Source organism: Sarcophilus harrisii, chromosome 4, assembly GCF_902635505.1.
Source record: "Sarcophilus harrisii chromosome 4, mSarHar1.11, whole genome shotgun sequence".
NCBI classification, from domain to species: Eukaryota; Metazoa; Chordata; class Mammalia; order Dasyuromorphia; family Dasyuridae; genus Sarcophilus; species Sarcophilus harrisii.
Genome location: NC_045429.1, coordinates 202,582,658 through 202,607,392, shown reverse-complemented (window position 1 = coordinate 202,607,392; position 24,735 = coordinate 202,582,658). Strand labels below are relative to the sequence as shown.

Genomic DNA, 24,735 nt, shown 5'->3' with positions numbered 1-24,735 from the left:
AAATGGGAATAATACTATCTTTATTGTTGAGTTTTTGTGGGGATCAAATAAGATAACAATTTAAATGTTTAGCACAGTGCTTGGCACACAGTAAGTGCTACATAAATTTCATTACTACTACTACTACAGGGTTAACAACTATTATTAACTATATATTACCTTGCAGGGTTATTATGAGAATCAAATAAGATGACATGTAAAGTTCTTTCATTACAGTGTCTGGCACAACATAGCAAGTACTACATAAATATTAATTTTTATTACATTTTCGATATCATATCATAACTATTATTTGAATTATCACTGAAAGTAGATTAGTAATCACTTATAACAGTTCTTTCAATGCTTAAGGACATAATTCCATCTAGGTCAAGTCACTTGAATTAATCAAGAGCAACAAGGCAATCTCTTACTATTTCTTTACTGCTTAGGTATCAACTCTATTAGCCAATTTCATTCTGCTGTTTCCTGTTAATATTAAGCTAGTATTAAGTGTAGAGCACAGATATATAGAAAAGGCTATAGCATACACAGCATCAGGAAAAGTTAGTTCAAATACAATAACTGACATTTACTAGGACTGTGATTCTGGACAGGTCATGACCTCTAGGTTCCTGCTAAATCATTGCTAGTAGAAATCTAAGCACAGATTATGTAATCACACAAGGCTGAGGCACTATACTGGGTTCAGGTGATACAGAAACAAAAATGAAAAAGCAGCATTTACCTTTAATGAGCTTACCTTCAATTAAGCAAAAAGGCAAAGAATTGTTTGCCAATGTGTAAGTGAAAGAAACATTAGAACAAAATGATGGTGTCATCTTGGAGTTCAAAAAGTTAGAGGGTTTCCTGGAGTTTAAACACATATCCTGGATTTTTAATACTATGAGAGAAGACAGCTATGATCAGTCTTAAGATTATTGATTATGAGATATGGGATGCTCTAGAAATGAAACTCAGTCTACATGAATCCTAAATATGGTCAGTAAAAGGAAAGGAATGAACCATTAAAAAGTTGCTCTGCTGATAAGCTTAAAAAATTTTTAGATGTAGAAAACAGAGAAGGAAAGACCTATAATCAAAGATGACAACCAGCAATGAAAAGGCTAAAACACAGCACAAAATTAGGCTTTCAAAAACTAAAAATCAAAAAGAACCTCTTAAAATTTACATCTTAAAAAAAAGAACAATGAGCAAAGGATCAAACTACCGTCAGGAATAAAAACTACTGTCATACTATGCTAGATGATGACTGAGGAATAAGACCAAACTATATATTTAATTTGTTTCTGTATTCTCTAGTAAGGTGAATGGTCTTAAAAATTAGAGCAAGTAGAATAAACAGTTAGGAGGAAATGTTATGTAAGGTGAAAAGAGAGTAATTGTTTAAAATTAACATTTTAAGTGGGAGATAAATGACATCTTTATTTGCCATTTCTAATGAACTTACAGATATGCTTTCTGAGTCGCCTTCAGTAGGTGTTCCCAGATAACATTAATGCAAGTGAGCTGCACCCCAAATAAGTGAGAATTGTACAAATTTTCAAAAGTAAAGAAAAAGTACAACCTTGAAATTACAGATTAATAAACTTCACATTGATCAGTAACAAAATCCTAAGCAATATAATCTAAACACAAGTTAGCAATGTTTGAAATTAACTTGATTTATTTTGAATTGCATTATTAGGTGGATAGAACAGAGAACATTAAAAAAAAAAAAAAACAGTACATTATGAATTAAGCAGAGCATATGTATGAAAAAGTCTCCACCTTGCTAACTGATTAATAAGTATATAACCAGGCATCTAGGTGGCAGAATGGATAGAGCACTGCACCCAGAATTAGGAAAATAACTTCAAATCACACCTCAGACACTTATTAGCTATGTGAACCTGGGCAAATCACCTAACCCCTGTCTGCCTCAGTTTTCAAATCTGTCAAATGGAGATAATAATATCTATTTTCCAGGATAATTGTGAGAATAAAATGAGAATCACTCTGCAAACACTAAAGCACTATATAAATATTAGTTGTTATTATATCATTTGGAGTTATCCAAATGACATATCCAATAAAGGAACCACGTAACCAATAAAGGAAACACACTGATACTTATAATCTCAAAAGCACAAAGATTCAATCCTGCATCAGATGACTCTGTATGAGACAATACAACTTCACCCACAGATACAAATACATTTCCATTATCCAGAGTTTGTCCAGTCGGCCATAAAGTAGGCATTTTATTTAACTGGTCCTATATGGGCCTGACTTCTTTATAGCTACCATATCATTGTAGACAAAGGGGCTGAATAATAACATTAATTAACTCATGAAACAATCACACTATAATGTTTCTTTAAAAACTCGGTATCAATCTAGATGTTTGAAGACACTTGGGCAGTTTTTAAAGAAGAAAGAATGGATAAAATAGCCTTTTCTAAATAGTTTAAGAGCAATCATATTTTTTTAAAAAATGGAGTAGATTAAGTATCATCGCCTATGTTACAGAATCCAGGTATCAGAGTTGAGAACTTTGGAAGGCCATTAGTTGCCTCTTTAAGGCATTATTATTTTTAGTAATATTAGAATTAGCATTAAGGCTAAGAAATTCACACTCCTAACATCATTTTTCTACTTTGAATTGTGTAATTTGATTAACTGATTAATAAAAAGCATGAATGTATAATAAATTAAGCATCTTAATTTTGAAAATTTTCAGTCATGGTTTTCTGTGTGTGTGTGTGTGTGTGTGTGTGTATACGCTCAGATCCATGATCTCATGACTACAGAGACAGCATGGCATAAGCAGTGGACTTTAGTGCTAAACTTGGGAATCAAAGGACCTTAATTCAGACTCAAGCTTTGCCACATAGAATCTGTTTCATACTAAACAAATTGTCTTCTCATCTGTAAATGAGGTGATTAAATTAGATGTCTGATGACTTCCCTTACAGGCCTAGACATAAAATTCTAGTTCTCTGTTTCTTCAGAGGGCAAAGTATAGAAAAGACAGGAAAGCAGATTTTAGCTAAATGCAAAAGAGAACTTTTGAACATTTATAGTTTTCCAAGCTAGTAAATGGAAGAATCAAAATAAATATTCAAAACATGCTAACTTGATCATCTGCTCATAGATATACCATAGAAGAATACATTGCATGAAAGCCTACATAGCCTCTTTAAGGTCATTTTCAAATCTAAGATACCTTGGTTCTTAGAGAGACTCAGATTCAAAAGAATCTAGAGCTGGGTGATGAAAGCAATCTGTTCAAATAAATGATAAGCGCTTTATTTCTCAATTAAAGGGGAGGGTTTAATCAGTCTCTTTTTGCAGCACCACTGGTCAACCTCCTGCCTGGCACATGTCATTTCAATCGTGTATGATTTTTCATGACCCTACTTGAGATTATCTTAGCAAATATATGGAGTGGTTTGCCATTTCCTTCTCCAGCTCATTTTGCAGATAAGAAAACTGAAGCAAACAGGATTAAGTGACTTACCCAGAGTCACACAGTAAGTGCTTTGAGGCCTGATTTGAACTAATTCATGATTTCAGGACTGACAGACAGTCTCTATCACCTAGCTGAACAACCTGCCACATAATAGGCACTTAAATGTTTACAGACTGAAAATGTTCACTGATTTGAAACACTGTATTCCTACTACTTGTAGGAATGCAGTCGACATATTCTTTGTTATGAGTTGCTAACATCATCATTTGATCAATAATCTTTAATGAATAGAAGTGACCAAATTAAAAATAAATTAATGCTTCCTTTTTCAAACACAGAGTGAATATTTACTTATCATTTAATGGCTTCACGATCACATTGGTAGAAATATTTTCTCTACTGATGCAAACTGCAAACCAAATCATGTGAGATTTTTGTCTACAATCCTTCTGGCCTGCTTGTCTTTAAAATGCTGGCATCATCACTGCTTCCTCATTTTTATTCATGACACATACCCTATCAGTTATCAAATATTTCTGTTTTTATAATGTTATAACATCTCTTGAATCTGTCCCTTCTCAGTACTCACCTTTAATTCAGGTCCCATCACTATCCACCTGGATTACTACAACAGCCTAATTTATCTCCCTGCCTTAAGGTTCTCCCTATTACAATCTATCCTTTACTTAGCTGCTAATGTGATTTTTTTTTTTTTTTAAGCACAGGTCAAGTCAGGTCAGGTAGGTCACTCATGTCCAAACATCACTGATTCCCTATTGCTCCTAAGATCAAAAATAAGTTCATCTGGCTCTTTAAAAGTTCTTCACAAACAGGTTCCAATCTATCTTTTTAGCTTCATTACATATTACAGCCCCTTCCTGAATGTTGTGGTCCAGTAAAATTGACTTTCTTCCTATTTTTTCCTCTAACACAGAAACTCCATTTTCCATATCTATACCTGTGCATCAATCACAGGAAAAATTCTAAGATACCTCTGCCTTAAAAAAAAAAAATCCTTACTTTCTTCAAAATAGTTTAAGGACCATCTTATCCTCAAAGCCTTTTTTGATGCCAGCCTACCCATAACTGCTAGTGACCTCCATTACTCAACTATTTTTTATTTATTTTATATTTATTCTGTGTATGGTAAATATGTACTTGTCTCCGATGATAAAATATAAATACCATTTGGGCCTATCATTTTTGTTTTTGGATCCTCAGTGCCTAACATAATATGTAATTAAAGGCACTTAACGATGATGATAGTTAGACTGATTTCTATAGCTTCTCTCTAATGGATCTATGTAATAGGCTGGAATGCTTCCTCCAATGCCTTTTCTATTTCATCGGTACAATGAAGCAACTGGCTTTTCCATCTATTATCTCTTACTAATCTTTTATTAAATGACTAGCCTTCAATCTTTCCCAATTCTATATATATATATATATATATATATATATATATATATATATATATATATATATATACATACATACACATACGTGTGTATATGTATATGCATGTGTATATACATGTGTGTATATATGTAATATACTTTTAGTCCATAGGAAGTCACCATTGGTAACATGCCAAGGCCTATTTATATCAATCACATGTTTTTCCATTGTCTTTTGTATTATCTATTATTTTTATTATTCCATGATTTAGATATTGTCTAATTTTTATCATATGGAAGCTTTAGATCATTAATATTAATGGTACAGTCTTTTAGGCATAGCTTGCTAATCCATTTTCTAAGTCTATACAAAATAATTATATTGACACATAACAATTGCAAATATACTTGGACAACACAAATTTTTCATTCATTTTGTTTTTCTAATGTGGATGGCTTTTCGTCTGTTATACATTTCAGTGAAAAGGTTTTCTAGTCTTGATCTATTTTGATAAAGCAGCCATATCACAATGGATAGCACACCTGGTATGTAGTCAGGAAGAAGCCAATTTCAAAGATGATCTCACAGACTTAAGCTATGGGGTGCTGGATAAGTTACTTTAACCTTTGTTGCCACACTTTCCTCATTGTGATGATCAAATGAGATAGTAATTAAGTAATTAAATTAGCACAGTATCAGGAATATAGCAAAAATTCTATAAATATAAATTATTATCATTATCATCCTCATCATCTGTTAAAATAAAGAATCATATCATTGATAAAGAAACCTCTATTGGCCAAGACAACACAGAAAGCAAGACAGCTTTGAATGTCACATGTTTATTATAATTAAAAGAAAAAGTAAATTACATATAAGAGAAATTTGTACTTTCATATAAAATACTCTTTTTCTATTCTACTTTGTATATGAAAACTCTCACTTTGGTGTTTAGGTCAGAATTTTTTTTAATTACTTTTTTTGTGGAGATTGAAAAGAACATTTGTACAACTTTAATAAACACCTTAGCTGGTTTTTACATTTTATACCTCACTTGATATCAGTAATCACTGAAGACAGTTATCTCCTTAGTGATAATAGTACTCACAGAGTCTTAATATGTCATATATACTGACAAATCTTGCTAAAGAAAAATCTTCAGGACTCTTTGTATTATAGCATTAAAAAGCAAGATCTTGTTTTCTTTACCTTTCAAAGAGTTACATGACAATAATTGTGGTCCACTGTGAAAAATAATCTGAGCAAGCAAACCTATTTTTGTATTCTGTTTTCATAATTACTAAAATCACCTCACAAAACCAAAAAAATCTTAGAAGAAAATGGGCCCATAGAGAGCCTGGCTTGAGGACACACAAAAGACTTTTTTTCCCCCAAGAACATTCAAGAAAAAAATTGGAAAAACAAATTAAAAATGCAGTCATTCTACTGTTTTTTATCCTAACCTAATCACATCGGTAACAATAGTTGCAACACCATTGTTGAAGACTTCTATCTTAGGACAACAAAGTAACAATAGCACTTTAGATCATAAGTCTATAAAAATAGAGGAAGAAGAAACCTCAGGGGACACTTAATCCAAGAAAAAAATGAAGGTCTAAAAAAGGTTAATATCTTACCTCAAGTGACTATTTTAAGAACAGTTGGACCTAACTAAATTACATGCAGGGAAAACAAACTTTTCAGGCAGCAATACAATTTTAAAGGAACTCAGGGATGATCTTCTTTTCAACCTTTCTCAAAGGAAAAATTCCAAAAGAAAAGAAAAAATGCAGATGATAATTTTACTAAAAGTTAACACAGAAAATATTAGTAACTGCTAATCCATATTATTGTTTTCTCATCTTTATAAAGATCTTTACTAATTGAGGCTAATTTTCAAACAAACCTCTTTTGTACAAATTTCTAAACACTGAAACAAAGATGGTGCTTATCAGAGAATAGTTTAACAAATTACAGTATACAAATGTAGAACACTATTAAACTATAAGAACTTGCAAAAGGGATCAGTATCAACTGAAGTAAAGTGAGCAGAACTAGAACAGTTAGTACAAACACTTGTAAACAAAACACTTTGAAAAATTTCTGAATACTGATAAGTGTAATGACCAACCATCAGTCTGGAGGACTGATAATGAACTATATGCCAGTTACCTGAAAGGCAGGTGGTAACTCAAAGTGCTGAGATATATTTGGGGTTAAGGACAATGTAAGAATTTGTCTTACTTGACTATGTAAATTTGTTACAAGAATTTGGTTCTCTTATTTTCTTTTCAAGGGGCAGTGATAAGAAGAGTAAATAAATGCTTGTTAATTGAAAAATGATTTTTAAATTTATATTTTGAAAAATCTATATACTCCAGTTTTCCAAATGATAAGGCCATTGTCATTCAAATAGGTAATAATAAAATGTCTTTCTTTAGAAAATTAAAATAATATTCTCATACTTAAGTAATATAACTTAATTAGCTTAAGAAATGAAATTGCAGGATCAAGAAGCATCATCAGTCAAAATTGATGCCAAGAGCAAATGTCAAACTACAAGTAAAAAATAAAAATATGCTATCCGCACAAAAAATAAATTGGATACTATCACCAAAATTCGATCTCAGAAGTGACCTGGAACACAGTATACCTCAACAAGAATCCCTCCCCATCCACATACCACACAAGTGAATATGCAGCCTTTTATGGAAGATCTCTAACACCATATATGAGAGTTCATGCTACTTTTGTTTCCTATTAATTATTAACAAATTCTTCTTTACATCAAGCCTAATTTGTTTTTTGCAACTTCTTAGATAGAGACATTGTTCTGCCCTACAGAGCTAAGCAGAATAATTATTCTTCTATGTGACAGATTATAAGATAGCTATCATGTTCCCTCTAATTCTTCTTTTCACAGGCTAAACAGTCTCTCATCCATCTACAAATTCTCATATGGATTAATCTTAAGTGCCCTTGCCATTATGGTTTTCATTCCTGTATACATGCTACCTAGAGTTTATCAATATTCATCCTTAAAATGATGGTACCAATGTAATACAATATCCCACTATATTTTGCCATTGTCCACATGTGAAATGCAATATCCCACATGTGGACAATGGCAAAATATAGTGGGATAAGCACTCCCCTGGTCTTAGAAACATGTTTCCCTTTTAAAAGTTGTCAGATTAACTACAGATTAAAGAAATGTGAATTAAAACAACTTTTGAGGTACCACTTCATACATATTAGATTAGCTAATATGACAAAAAAAGAAATGTTGAATGTTGTAGAGAATGTAGGGAAAACTGTCACACTAATGCACGCTTATCACAGTTGAGAACTCATTCTGGAGAAAGTATGTATACTTTTTGATTCAACAATATCACTACCTAGGTCTATACTTACAGACATCTAAAAAATAGGGAAAGGATCTACATGTACAAAAATATTTAAAGAAACTCTTTTTGTGGTGTCTAAGAACTGTAAATGCCTTCAATTTAAGAATGGCTAAACAGGCTGTGTGTTACATACTTGTAATGAAATATTAATGTGCCATAAGAAATGATAAGCAGGATGATTTCAGAAAAACCTAGAAGGATTTACATGAACTGATGCATAGAGAAGGAGAACAGAAATAGGAGAATATCGTACACAGTAACAGCAATAGAGTTTAATAAAGAATTGTGAGTGACTTAGTTATTCTCAGCAATACAATGATCCAAGGCAATTGTCTTAAGAAAAGAATGGAAAGAAAGGGGAAGAGAAAGACACTACACAGGATAATGGTGAAAAAGAGAAAGCAGTTTGGGGAAAATTAACTCACTTAATCAGGATTCACAAGTAGACAGTTACACAAATAAAGAGGAGGGATAAAAAAGATATAACTGACACTTGAACTTTATATTTATGTAAATAGGACAAAGGAGGCAAAGATAAACATACACACACACACACACACACACACACACAAACTGGTTACAAAAATACATTTCACTCAGCAAGAAAACATTAGGGAAAAGGATGGTTTCAAAGAAACCTTGGAAGATTTTATGAGCTGACGCAAAGTAAAGTGAACAAAACGACAAGAATCTATATGATAATATAAACAACTTTTTAAAATGTTGGATCTGTGTTTAATGTTACGATTAACCATTATTCCAGAGGACTAATGATAAAACATGCTACTCATCTCCTACAGAAAAATGAAGGACTAAGAATGCAGAATAGTTTTTATGGAAATAGTCAAAGCAGAAATATACATAACTATACAAACTTGTAACAAGGGTTTTTTTGTTGGTCTCTTTTATAGCTGTGTGGGAGTTGGGATGGGAGAGAAAGAAGGTAGATTTTTTTCTAACTGAAAAAAAATTAAAAATAATTTTTAAAAAGAAGCAGAGTGAATGGACTGCTATTAAACATCAAAATCATCTGCCAATAACACTAAAGGACAAAACTTAAACTGTGGGTCACAACCTCAATGTGGGGGTCACAAAACTATGATTTATTATCAATAAGTGTTTAATTTGTATGCTCAATTTACATAATGATGTAACTCTGGGGGGGGGTCATATAAAATTTTTTTAGGCAAAAAGGAATTGGGGTGGGAAAAGTTTAAAAAACCATACACAGCAGTAGAAAATATTTTCACTCCAATGAGCAGAAACAGTCACACAAATCAGAATTTTGCCTTACCATAAAATGTTCAAATATTTTTATCACTTTTATCTCAGAAAAGAATATTTATCAATATTTATTAGCTTTCACTTAATTCTATCCCATATAATTAGACAGCAAAAATAATTAAGACATTTTTTGGAAGTTTCAATCTTTCAAACGGTATTGTAGATTACATTATTCTAAACCAAGTTAACTAAACTAAAGCAAGGTAGTGCAGTGGACAATGTGTTAGATCTGGAATCAGGAAGACCAGAGTTCAAATTTAGCTTCACTTACCAGCTAGGTGACTCTAGGCAAGTCACTCGACCTCTGAATTTCCTCATTTATAAAATGTGACTAATAATATCACCTACCTCCCAGAGTTATTATGAGCATAAAATGACATAATATTTGTAAAGTGATTTGCAAATCTTAAAAGTGCTATATAAATGCTAGAAATTATTATTATTATTAGCCATGTAAAATCATAATGGCACATTAGCATCTACTCTGAAATAAATTACTAAAAACATAAACATTCAAGATTGGTAAAGTTATTATAACTTTTAGAATAATTAGTGACCTTTAATGATATTCATAATTGATGATAGATAAATCATCTCGACTATCAATAAGTGTATAAAATACAAAATACAAATTGTTAAGAGAAAAAATTTCCTTTAAATTATTTCCAGGATGTATAAAACTCAATTCAACAAAATTTAAATATCTGTGTAAAGAACACTTAAGCTAGAACCTGAGGAAGACACAAAACTCAGATAAAACAGTAATAGTCTCTCTAGCATAGAAAAAAAGGAAGTAAAAGTTACCTACTATAGCCAGTATCTAGCTTCTAAAGCAAAATAATAGAGGATTCTCTTAGTTGACTTTGTCAAGCATCCATGCCATATGAAACTGCTACTTTTTCAAGATAAGAGCATGTTAATAAAAAAACTTCCAACAAAATTAGCAACTATACCTCATTCTGAAGTTCATCACCACTTTTAACAGAGGCAAGCATATCATACAAAGTACAGCAAAGATCTTCTATTCTTGGTGCTTCAGCAGTTCCCTTCAAAGTTTCATTGAAATACTTTTCAACTTCATACCATAAAAAAGAACTATTATTTTTTTCCACAGGCTTGAAATCTGGGGAATAACTCTCTTGGAAATGTTCTAAAGGATTTAGAAATTTCTCATAATCAAGGCTTATATTTTTCTGAGCATCAGCTTCACCATTTATTGGTAATTCTTCAAAGTGATCTAAATCATGCATGTCAAATGAAAACACTATATTTTTTCCAAATAAAACTCTGTCACTATTTTGTTCTTCTGTCCTTTGGACAAGTGCTGTAAGATGATCTTCAGTAAAATGGGATGCAATCCGACAAGTGGCATTACAAGCTGCAGTAGCAGATGATGATGGAAAGGGACCAAACATCTGGTTAAGAGCTTTTCTTTCATTATGACCAACACAATCCTTCAAGTGAAATGTCTTAAAAAGAAATGCAGCTCCACTTTCTATTGCTTCCTGTCCATTGTCTGTTCCAACTATTCAAATACAAAAGAAACAAGATTAATTCATCTCAAAGACAGAATAACGTTTTTTTTTAACAAATAACTTGCAAAGAAAAACCACATTAGTCATTAACAGATCAATAGGAGCGATAAATTTGTTCAACATAAATATCACCATCTAAAAATTAGAGAAACAGATTACAATAGTTAATCTATGTTCAATATAAAAACTACTGAAAACAATCCAATTTTCTTCTTTAGGACAATTCTAGAACAATCAAACTAAAGAAACATTATTAAAATATAGTTAAATAGCAAAGAACATTATGAAAGGCAAAACAAACAACTTTGATTACATTAAATTAAATAGTTTTTGCACAAAAAATTATTATTGTTCTATAAAAAATGATGAATAAGCTGATTTAAAATTTTTATTTGTATAAAAACATAAACTCTGATGTTTTAACCTTGTGTTGATTTGCCTTTGTGTTAGAGACTACCTCTTAATTTTTTAAATCCCTAACTATTTTATTTGAAGTTGATTGTTTAAATTTGGATCCTGTCCACACAGGATGGAAAAAGAACATACACATACACATCTACATGTATATTTTATACACCTAAAAACATATATATGTATAAATAGCCATAAAGACATGATGGTTCCATAAGAATTCTATCAACTCCTGTGTGCATTCTTATCTAGTTTATTCGTCATTCATCTATTTTTAAAAAATGAAATCTGTTTGCTCTAGATTAGTACACCTGCAAACAGATGTTTGTCCTTCTTTTGTCCCCTTGAAGATAAAATAAGGCTAAATCTTAACTGGTCAGGATACTCACAGTCTATACTGGTAGGAAAAATGGACATCTTAGGTTTATTACACACTATATTGTCTCAAAAATCTTAACTAATATTGAAATCCAAACAGCAGTGAGGCAAGAGGATACAACTATCTTTTTCTTTTGTGTTTGCTTAACACAAACTTGCTTACATAACATTAATGAATTCTATTTAGCTCAAGTAAATATAAAATCCTACCATTTCCTGAAATTTCAGAATGGAATAGCAAACCACTCAATTTTTAAATTATATTATAATGTTTCAAAAAAAAAAAAAAAAAAAAGGACAAATAAGTGCAGTAGCACATCTTATTCCAATGACTGAATGATGATTTAAAAAAAAAAAAAAGATATCTATAGTATTTAACAATCAAAGGGGAAAAAAACCTTTTCATTTAAAGCTTTTTAAGGCTTTCTATTTCATATTTTTAAAAATAATTGTTTTGTTCTTGATCAATAGTCATTTTTCCAGATTTGAAAGTTTTGTGTAATAAAGATAATCTAAACAATCCTCAAAGAATAGTGTATAACTTCATATTTTAATATGAATAATAATATTTAAATAATTTTTTCCTTTCCATTCAAATACCTGGTATTCATATAGGCCTTTATCCCCTCTCACTTGGGATGACAGCAAATTTTTAACTTGATCTCCCAGTTACAAATCTCTCTTTATGGTAATCTATCCTTTTTTTTTTTCCCCTGAGGCATATGGATTAAGTGACTTGCCCAGGATTACACAGCTAGGAAGTGTTTAAGTGTCTGAGGCCAAATCTGAACTCAGGTCCTCCTGATGTCAGGGCTGGTGCTCTATCCACTGCACCACCTAGCTGCACTCCCTTCTTCCCCAATCTATCCTTTACTTACTTAGCAAAACAATTTTCAAGCATGGGCTTGAATATGTCATTCCCCTAATTCAATAAACTATAGTAGTTCTTCATTACCTATACAATCAAATATAAAATGTCTTTTAAAAACCCTTTACAACCTGGCCCCTTCACACCTTTCCAGTCTTCTCATATTTTAGTCCCTTCTAAATACTGTACAATCTAGCAACAGGGCAGTGTCCTATCCTTGCTGTCCTATCCCTAGCTATCCAGCATCTCCTTCCTCAACTCTTCCTCCTGGCTTCCTCTGCATCTCCCTGATTGCGTTCCTCTAAGATCACCTTCTCTTTACTCAGTATCTATATTGTATAATAATTTGCATATTGTTTTCTCTATTACAATGAAAGCTCCTTAAGGACATTGACTGTTTTTGCTTTTCTTTGTATCTTCAGTACTTAATGTGGTGACTACACATACAAAACACCGAATAAATGTATGTTGAGATAGTTAGATATAGAATAATGGATAGAATGCTGGAAAAAAGTCAGAAAGGTCTGAATTCAAATTCTACCTCAGACATACTACTACCATTGTGACAGAAAATCTCTCAAACTCTCTCTGTCTAGATTTTCTCATCTGTAAAATGGAAATAATAGCAACACCTATATCTCACAGAGCTGTTGGGAATATCAAAAGTGTAAATCAATTTAAAACCTTAAGAGGTTATATAAAACTTATCTCTGTGACTTTATTGATATTGTTGTTAATCTACTGAAACAAGTAACTTTATTGTATTATAAAACCCGTAAACATAGTTTTTTAAAATACTCTGTCTTATCCACATCCTATAAGTAATAATACTTTTAAAATATGTAAGTCATTTAAACATTTAACTTTACCAATCTGCTTTGCTGCTCGCAATATATCTTTTAAGTCTTCATTTACAATTTGTACTTCCTTCTTCTCCAGATTGTCATCCACAAATTTTACAATTTTATTCCATGTCAGTCCTAAATCTGAAATTTGTCTCTGAAGTTTGGATCGTTTCATCTGGGGGGGGAGGAAAAGCGTAACTCACACAAGTGTTTTCTTCAATCCATTACAAATTCTGCAAAGTGCATTATATATCAAATCCACTCATCAAGAAATAAATCACACAGAAGATCCTAAATCTAGTGTTTGAAGGGTTCAGGGTTTACAGATGATGAAACTGAAACCCAAGGATATTAAATAACATATAGTAAGTCTCAGAGGTGGAATCTGAACCCAAGCCCTCTCTATTAATCATATTACAATTTACAAGTCTCAAAATTAACCTTTATTTAAGGCCAACATTTTGTTGGCTTTTATGGTTTTGTTCTAATAGCATAAGCTTAACACAAAACCTATTCAGTTTCTTTTCATGTACCTAATTAATCCAGCCAAACTAGCCTTACTGCTGTTCACCTGTGACATTCTCTCTGCTATCTCTAAACTTTTGCAACAGCTGTCCCAAATATCAAGAATGAATACCCTTCCCACCCGTTTCTTAGAATCCCTTTGTTGTTGAAGAATAGTTTCAATTGTGTTGGACTCTTCATGACTCCATTTGGGGTTTTCTTTCAAAGATACTTGAGTGTTTTGCTATTTCCTTCTCCAGCTCATTTTAGAAATGAGACAACTGAGGCAAACAGAATTAAGTGACTTGCCCAGTATCATGCAGCTAGAAAGAGTCTGAGGCTAGATTTGAATTCAGGAATGTGGATCTTCCTTATTCCAGGTCCAGCATTCTAGGCACATGCCATCCAGCTGTTCCTTAAAATCCCCAATTTCCTTCAAAATTTGGCTTTAGTGATTCTCTGAAAAAATTAATTTGTACCTCTACTCTATATGTTTTGCATATATTTGTGTACACACATAAGCCTTTATAAAATATAAGTTCCTTGAGGGTAGAGACTGCTTAATTTTCAACTTTGCTATCATACAGTGACCAGCACATAATAGGAGCTTAATAAAAAATGCTTAGTGATTAAATAAGTAAGGTGAATTTTTTTTTTCAAAGACATAAAACTATATGCAGTGATGACTGAGTACCACTAATAAATTTGGCCTCCATTTTTAAATGCCTTGCCTTAATTATATGGTCTAACAGTTAGATCTTTGTAAGAAATAAAGCCAAAAAATGGAAATTTTACTATAAATAATGATTATAGCTAATATTTCCATAGTACTTTAAAATTTGTAATGCACTGGGAAAACTGGGACACTGATACATTGTTGGTGGAATTGTGAACGAATCCAACCATTCTGGAGAGCAATCTGGAATTATGCCCAAAAAGTTATCAAACTGTGCATACCCTTTGATCCAGCAGTGTTTCTACTGGGGCTTATACCCCAGGAGATATTAAAGAAGGGAAAGGGACCAGTATGTGCAAAAATGTTTGTGGCAGCCCTGTTTGTAGTGGCTAGAAACTGGAAAATGAATGGATGCCCATCAATTGGAGAATGGTTGGGTAAATTGTGGTATATGAATGTTATGGAATATTATTGTTCTGTAAGAAATGACCAGCAGGATGAATACAGAGAGGCTTGAAGAGAATTACATGAACTGATGCTAAGTGAAATGAGCAGAACCAAGAGATCATTATATACGTCAACAATGATACTGTATGAAGATGTAATCTGATGGAAGTGGATTTCTTTGACAAAGAGACCTAATTCAGTTTCAATTGATCAATGATGGACAGAAGCAGCTACACCCAAAAAAAACCAACACTGGGAAATGAATGTAAACTGTTTGCATTTTTGTTTTTCTTCCCGGGTTATTTTTACCTTCTGAATCCAATTCTCCCTGTGCAACAAGAAAACTGTTTGGATCTGCACACATACATTGTATCTAGGATATACTACGACATATTCAACATATATAGGACTGCTTGCTATCTAGAGGAGGGGGTGGAGAGTGGGAAGGAAAAATCGGAATAGAAGTGAGTGCAAGGGATAATGTTGTAAAAAAAAAAATCACCCTGGCATGGGTTCTGTCAATAAAAAGTTACTGTAATTAAAAAAAAATAAAAAATTTAAAAAAAAAATTTGTAATGCACTTATAAGCAGAATCTCATTCGATTCTTCTAACAGCCTTGTGTGACAAGTTCTATTATTAACCTTCACTTTACAGATGAATATGGATAAGAGAGCGTCAGTAACTCGCACAGGGTTATACTGCTAAGAAGTTCCTATAATAGCGATTCATATTCAAGTTTGATTTCAAGTCCAGAGCTTTACAAACTTCATCAAGCTGCTTCATACTGTACAATACTACAGGAAAATATATTATTATGGTCTTCTTTTATGTGTGAACCAAATATAGAAGCACAATTTCAAGGATAATATAATTCAAGAAATGTTAATTATGTATCTATCTATACCCAGCAAAGTCCTATGCCAGGTGGTAAGGATACACAAAATCAGAAAGAGAAAACATTTACTCTCTTCAAGAAACTTACATTATAAAAGAAACAAGTACCCCTGAAAGAATGAGAATATTAACAAAAAGGGAGATCAGCAAGGCTTTCTCAGGGATATGGCATCTCAAATTATTTTTAAAGGTACTTTGAGATTCTGAAATGCTAAAATGAGCAAGATATAGACTTAATTTGGAACATAATTGATTATATTCATCACAAAAAAAGCCTTTCTTGTACGATAGAATTTTTAAAAGATTATATTTATTCAAATAAAAGTGTAAATAGATAATGAGCAAATAGTGTCTTCATGTTTCTTAAATAAAATAGAGTATATGGGGCAGTTAGGTGGTGCAATGGATAGAGCACCAGCCAGGAAGACTTGAGTTCAAATGTGGCCTCAGCCACTTAACATGAAGACATAAATCTAACCTTAGATGCTGACAGATATATATATATAAATACCTTGACACTCAGTCAACAAGCATTTACCAAGTGCCACTATAATGGTGGACACTGTATTAAGTTCTGAGAATACAAAGAAAAAAAAACAGTACTGGTACTCAAGAGGAACACAATGTAATGGAGACAACAATATACACACAGGAAAAAAACTGAGGTGGTCAAACAGTAATCTTAGTAGACCATAAGATTAAGATTGAACAAGAAAGGCTTCTTACAGAATATGGGACTTCAGCAGAGAATTGAAGGAAACCAAAAGTTAGGAGACAAATGAGAAGAGAATTCAGGGTATTGAGCAGAGCCACTGAAAATGTATGAAGTTAGAAGATGGAATATTCCTAATTCCATCCAGAAGAAGCAAGAAGGTCACCAGCACTGGATCAAATAGTACAGAATAAGAAATCTGTATCAAGTCATCCTCAATAGGAAAGAGATTGGAGAAATCTAATAGAAAGGAATTCACATAATTCTACATGAATTTAATCAACTCCAGTGAGATTCTTTCTGAACATTAGCTTGAAGAATAAAACTGTCTAGATAAACTTGACACCTAAATAGGCTAAGGAAAATCATTTCAATAAATTATCAAATTGATTACATTAAAGTTACACTTACATAAATGGAGATTCTTCCACATTAGTTCCTCCCCCCTACCTCCCGAAGTAGCCACTACATGTACCGATGTCTCCAATACTGTTTTTTGGGTTTTTTTATTGAGGCAATTGGAGTTTGACTTGCCCACGGTCACACAGCTAGGAAGTGCTAGGTGTCTGAGGCCAGATTTGAACTTCGGTCCTCCTGATTTCAGGGCTGGTGCTCTATCTACTGCACGACCTGACTACCCCTCCAATACTGTTTTGTAAAAGAAAACTATAACTCAAGGGACCTATGACTTCTAAATCGGCCTATGTAGTTCTGCACTGGTATTTTTTAAGTTTACCTTTAAAAGTATGGGGGAGGTAACATACCACCAAACAATTAAACTACCAAAGAATTACTTTAGGAAGTAGAAAAAATAACAGGCAAAAGGTCAACAATGTCAAATGAATCAATTAAATATTGTATTAAATATGTAAAATATTATGTAAATATCAGTATGTAAATATGTAAAGAGGATTGTGGGAAGATGATGAAGAAGAAAATTCCAAGTGCTCCACAATTTCCTCCACAAACAAAACAAATTTATACCTCAGGTCTACCATAGATCAGTAAAAAGAAATGAGACTTGGGGCAGAACAGAGGTCCTCCTAGGTCAATCTGAGAAGCCCCAAAGAAAAACTCCAAAGAGGAGGATTAACCTCTGTGAAGTGTAAGCATCTCCAGGATACTGTGGAAATGGCAAGTGGGAAGCCCGAGGTATATCTGGGTTTAGAAGTAACCTCAGTCTCAACCACAAGAATTTCTATCTCTCAAACAATAAACAGGATGAGGAAATCAGAGGCTGAGTCCTGAAAGACTGTTCTCTTGATAAGGAATGTCTGAGAACCACTGAGTGAATTCAGAAACAGTGGGGCAGGGTAGCTGCTGGCTGCCAGTACTTATAGGAGGGTAGAGTTCTAGGTTTTGGGTTCCAGGCTAGAAGGGAGAACTGAAGTGAAGACAGAGGTACCCCCCACATACACTCCAGGACTAGAGGTGACTGTATTATTTAAATTCTTATTAAAAAAAAAAAAAAATAAGCCAGCAAAAAAAAAAAAAAAAAAAAAGAGAAAGAACCCATCCATAGGAAGTTACTATGGGAATAGGCAAGAGTAGAAAAATCTTCTGAGGAGGGTACTGAAGTAGGTGAAATGGGATATGTAAATTAATAGGAAAGGGAAAGGAGGGGCGGGAGAGTAGAGGGAAAAGATAATGAGGGATCCAGACTGACAACAAGGAACTTACTTAAGGCAAGGCAAGATAACAGGTAGAAGTAAAGTAGAAGAATTAACAGGGACAGGAAATTAGAAATAAAAACAAACATAATAACAATGATCAGGAGTAGAATTTATTGGGGAAAAAATGGGGATAGTAATCATTGATCTCAAAGTCAAACTTAAAAATGATTCAGAGATGGACGATTATGAAAACATGTTATTATATATGATTCCTTGAAAGGAAAATTTTTTGTTGCATATTTTGAATCCTCCCTGATGTTTTGCTGGGCACATGACATTCTGTGCTGTTGTTTTCTTCTTTTGTGTTTCTTCTTCTATTTTATTTTTTCCCTTACTTTGCATTTGTTTTAAATAAATATATTAAAAAAGAAAATATTTTTTTAAAAGGTAAGATATGTAAAAGGAAAAGGTAAAGCAGTTCCAAATCTCAAATTAACTATCAAAACAGTAAGGTACTATGTAATTGATTGATTTGATTCATGTGACAAAATAGACACACAACAAACAGAAGCAAAAGAGCACAATAACCTAATGCTTGATATGGTCAAAGATCACAGCTATTAAATAAAGAACTCATTATCTGACAAAACCTGCCAAGATAACTGAAAACTAACAAGGCAAAAATCAGGTATGAAACCACATTTCAGACTGTATACCAAGATTAACTCAAAATTGATACAAAACATAGAAATAAAGGGTGATATAAGCAAATTAGGAAAATACAAAGAAAATTACCTATCAGATCTATGGAGAGAAGAAAAGTTCATGACCAACATGAAACAGAGAGGATCATAGATGGATGGATAATTTTGTTTACATTAAATTTAAAAGATTTTGCACAAACAAAAGTAATGTGACCAAAATGAAAAAGAAACTGGAACAAAAATTTTTATAGCAAGTTTCTCTGATAAAGATCTCACTTCTCAAATATATATGGAGAATGGAGCCAAATTTATAATAATTCCCCAAGTGATAAATGGTTAAACAATTTTAAAAGACAGTTTTCTGAAGAAATCAAAGTTCTCAATAGTCATATAAAAAAAGTTCTAAATTGCTAATAGAGAAAAATGATTTAATACTTTACATCCTTCACACTAACAAGAGAGAAAATGATAAATGCTAAAGGATATTAAAAAAAAAAAAAGAAACAGACACATTAATACACTATGGAGAAATTATGAACTAGTCCACCATTCTGGAGAAAAATTTAGAATTATGTCCAAAGGGCTCAAGAATATATTTTTTTTAAGTAAAGGATCAATATAGATAAAAATACTCATAGCAGCTCTTTTTGTGGTGATAAAGAATTGGAAATTGTGTGAATGCCTATCAATTAGGAAATGGCTGAACGAGATATGGTATATGATTATAATAATACTATCCTGTTGTAAGAAGTGATGAAGTGGACGGTTTCAGAAAAATCTGGGAATATTTATATGAACAAAGTGAAGTGAGCAAAACTAGGAGAAAAATGTACACAGTAACAGCAATTTTGAAATAATGATTAACTGTGAAAGAGTTAGCAACTCTGATCAATGCTATAATTCATAATAATCTTAAATGAATCAAAATGAAAAATGCTCTCCATTTCCTGATAATGAATTGATGGACTCAGTCCAGACTGAAGGATATTTTCTCATTTTCTTTTTTTGTTTGTCATTTTCCCTCCTGCATCATGGAATGTGGAAAGACGCTTAGTTTTGTATGACTTAATATGTTTACATATGAACATTGTTATTTCTTGCCTTCTCAGTGGATGGGGGAAGGTTTGAAGGAAGGTAAAGAATTTAGAACTGAAAATTAGGAGGGATATGGTGGGGGGAGGAGAGGAAGAACATGAGAAAAACAAGGATAGAAGTAGCTATTTCATCCAAAGAACAGGAAACCAGTTGTCACTACCATGGTATAGATCCTCTATTAATGTGAATATAACATGTGAGGAATCTGTACACAAACTTAAGGCACCTAAATAGTACAATTGATAGAGCAGTAGGGTTGGAATTAGAAAGACTCATCTTCATGAGTTCCAATCAGGCCTCTTCTATAAGGCTATAACTAGGCAAGTCACTTAACCTTATTTGCCTCAGTTCCTCATTTATAAAATGAGCTGGAGAATGAAATGACAATCCAATCTAGTATCTTTGCCAAGAAAATGGCACATGGGGTCATGAAGAGTCAGACATGACTTGAAATGCTTGAACAACATTACAAACTCAAAAATAAAATTGCATCACAAGTTTGCATTGTCAATCAGGCATTTTAAATCATGTTCTATTTCTAGGTGTTACTAATATCTTGGATTCAATCAGACTAGGTATAGTGATGATCTAAATGAAGAACTATCAACTGCATTAACCTTGGATCCATTTGGTTAACATCTACATAGGAGATTACCTTAAAGATGATCTAATTAGAAAAAATCTTTACGAGTGTTCTTTGAAATCTAAGACAACAGTTCAATCTTAAAGAAATGAGATTACGTGTATATTTGAATCTATGTGGATATTTGAGTGTTTTATAGCACCTTTCACATTAAAAACTGTTACCATTAAGTCAGCTGATTCTTCATTATAATCATCTTGTTTGGTGACGTTTGAAAAGGAGCGCAATGCTCCTGTAAGACGAGGTAAGTCCATATTTATTCACTTAGTGATCCATAGAAGAAGAAATGAAATCTTATTTCAATTTCTAAAACCTGAAACACACAGGAAAAAATCATTTGGATGTTTTTTTCTTTAGCAAATCAAATTCATCTCTATAAGAAAAACAATTGTTAAAATAACAATTATTACAAATTCTAAGACTCACCTTCCATCTTTACAACACAGTTATTTAAACATATGTGCCGTCTATATATTTCACATGTTATAATAAAAATATTATTAGTTAAAAATGACTGTGGTGAATTCTCAATATTCCTTAAAAATCTGTACTAGAATTCCCTCAGAATAAGGAAATGTTAGAACACTACTACAATAATGGGGGGAAAATAGGATACTAAATTAATACCAAAAGGCTTGCAATCATGCAAGGTTAACTATCTTTCCTCATTTTTACACCTACATCTTTTTCAAATGGCCCTACATACTCAAAGGACTCAAGTTAGTGAATAATGAAAACTGAATGTTGTATTAGACAAAAAAGAGATTCTTTTGTACTTTTAAATGCACTGACATCTTTCTAAATAATATAGTATCTCTAGAGCTCGTAATAGTACATCCACAGCAATTCTAGGTAACCTTGTGCGATTTAAGAACATGCAGATATTGATCATGCGTTCCCACCAGGAAAACTTTAGCATTTTTACTTTTTCAAAAGTAATGTTTCTTATTTTCTGAAAACAAAAAGTTATTGCTCATACACCAATAATAAAAATAAAGCATTCAAAATTGTTTGAAACATTTTCACTCATTTTCCTATGCTCAATTAAAAATACTGAGATTCTTAAACTGAGTTTACCTAGAAAGATATTATCTTGATGTAAAATAACTCATCTATATCATATTATACTCTCCACCATAACCTCCCACATTTTATATATTTTTTAATCCACAGTCTATAATCACAAGGCCTCCTGACAATAAAAATTTTTACTTTCTCTCTGAAGTTTTATTAATACAACTAATCAATTTATATGAGTCAATTATCTTATGGAAGTTCAAAGAGACAATTTATTCAATATATTATTCAACAATTTAGATGCCAAACAGAACAGGAGATAAATTTCCATTATTAAATATCTCTATGTAATCTTCCAAAATTTGTAGTCATAACAAGTGTCAAAGCTTTTCTAAAGAATGTTTTGAATAAAGCAATACTTCATTTGGATTCAATTACTATGCAACTAAAATACCATTATTTTATACTTTAGAAAAAAGGGCAAATAGTTTCTCAAAGATTTTTCCTTCTCTGGCAAATGTCTCAAAAGTTTTAAAAAACATAAATAAGACTCCTTAGTTTTTATAACATATATAGTCTTATTTCTAAACACATATCTAATCAATTATTAAGCCAAAGCAATACTGGCATCGTGCAATCTAATTTGTTTACCTAAAAGATTAACACAGTATAGATATTTTGACTGAACTGTGGAATATTCGAGTACCTTGATTTCAGCAAAGTTTTTAAATAATGAAGATATTACCAGTCATGTTTCTTATATTATAAAACTTCTAAGAAGTATTTATTTCTTTGACTTAAAAAATACATATATAGGAGAAGGAGAGTATTTCCTACAGATCAGGGAATCTGTGGGTAAATTTTCTTGTAAAATTTAAGTTCATTTCAATAACCCTGCAAAGAAATCAAATAAAAAATGAACAAGGTAAAAACCACAATAAGTAAAAATAATAGTATCTAGTATACAATTATAAGACATCCAAATGGAAAAAACTGAAATAAAGATAACTGACAAATTATACTCAAATTAATAGACATGAAATAAAGATCTTAATTTCAAACAAATCCAATTTTTAAAAATTTAATTTGAACTAGTTGCAAAAGAACTAAATACCCTGGTCCAGATGAATTTACAAATGAACTCTATCAAACTTTTTAAGAACAGATATATTACACATGAAAAAAAAAAAAAAATATATATATATATATACTCTATCATACTACTTTCATGAAACAAATAGTTGTAATGACTAAATCAGGGAAAGATAACTTGAAGAAAAACAACTATATTCCAATATCACTAATTGATACTATTGATTCAAATTCTTAAACATAAATTTAACAAATAAAAAACAAAGCAACATAATCCAAAAAAAATTTTCATCCTGGCTTATATATGATTTATACAAAATATACAAGACAGCTAATCACATTAAAAAACACAAGCAGCAAGTCTCTCTAACAAAGTATCAACCTCCTTTATTAAAAAAAAGTTCTACAAAGCACAACATAGAAAACAACAACTCCATAAAATCAAAAGCTAACATTGTATGTAATGGGGAAACAATAGAAGCTTTCTGAGTAAATATAGTTTATTGAAATTGCCTGAAATTTTAGAAGTGGCAATCAGAAAAAGAATAGAGAAAACTATTTCCATTTAAGTATGACATACATAATGGTAATATTCAAAATCCCAGAAACTTAGGTAAGAAACTAATTAAGACAAAATAGTTTCCATAAAGTATCTGGATATAAATTGAACCTACAAAAATTAACAATGTATCTATAATAAGTCTGTCCTTCCTTTTTTTTGTTCCATTCTTCATTAGATAGCAATAAAATCCAAAAGGAAATAATAAAAAGGTAAGTTCCATTCAAAGCAAATCACAGAAAATATCTTGAAGTCAATATACCAACCAATCAACCTACAACCAAGATTTATATTGTTACATTATAAAATACTTCCAAGCAATAGAGCCTTTAAAAAATATGCAATAAAAATATCAAAGTATTTAATGTAATTGCGAATTTATTATTAACAACAACCAAGTGGCTAGTCAAGGGTCAGCTCCCACAGCAAAGGTGATGAAAATTCAAAGTTGTCAGATGGTTTACATGAAATTAATAATACACCCAAGCAAGTTCATAAAGGAAAGGCATAGTCAGCAAAACTAATGATCAACATTGTTATACAGACTTTGCAGAAAAGACCAGAAACAAGTATTGAAACTACTTCTATCAATTTCAAGTATTCAAAGGACTTCTGTCAATTTCTACTTGTATCAATTCAACACATTTCACAAATGGTAACTCCCAATTCCCTTATTTTCCTCAAAAAAAGAGGCAAATTAGAACTAATTAAATTTCATTCTGCTAAACCACAAATTTTATAAACCCCAACACACACACACACACACACACACACACAAAACCTGACAGTCTCAGCTGATTTCTGAAAGAAATTTAATAGAGTAATAAGGAGGTCATATAATAATGAGATACATATACTTTTATACAATATGCTAAGGAACATTTAAAAAGGTCCACACATCTTATTGAAATAATAAAAATAAATAAGATGAATTGCATCTTATCCAAATACAATTTGGATTCTATCTTTTTCTTCCTCAAGTTATCTTTTCCTAGAATATAGCTTTCTCATTAGAAAAAAATCAGTATTCTAATCTGAAAAAGTTTACTAAATTCCTTAGCTAAACAAAAGGTATCACCAGTGCTGAAGTGAATATGTTCAAAGTATGCATGTGTACAATTAATGCAAAGGCTATTACAGAAAATCCTTAAAAGGTTTTTAAAAGGAGTTTTAAAAAATTCCTTATAAAGGAACTTTT

General features: G+C 31.8%; 1 protein-coding gene across 2 annotated transcripts in view; it reads right to left on the bottom strand.

Moving 5' to 3' along the window:
- ASCC3 (activating signal cointegrator 1 complex subunit 3) overlaps positions 1–24,735 on the bottom strand; it is a 323,207-nt gene that overhangs the window by 287,049 nt on the left and 11,423 nt on the right. For both annotated transcript variants that reach the window (XM_003769315.4, XM_023503135.2), the window contains exons 2-4: positions 21,034–21,182; positions 13,605–13,755; positions 10,497–11,068 (exon numbers count right to left, since the gene is read on the bottom strand). In XM_003769315.4, coding sequence (XP_003769363.1) covers positions 10,497–11,068; positions 13,605–13,755; positions 21,034–21,123 — 813 coding nt within the window. In that variant the 5' untranslated portion in view covers positions 21,124–21,182. The remainder of the gene's footprint in view (positions 1–10,496; positions 11,069–13,604; positions 13,756–21,033; positions 21,183–24,735) is intronic.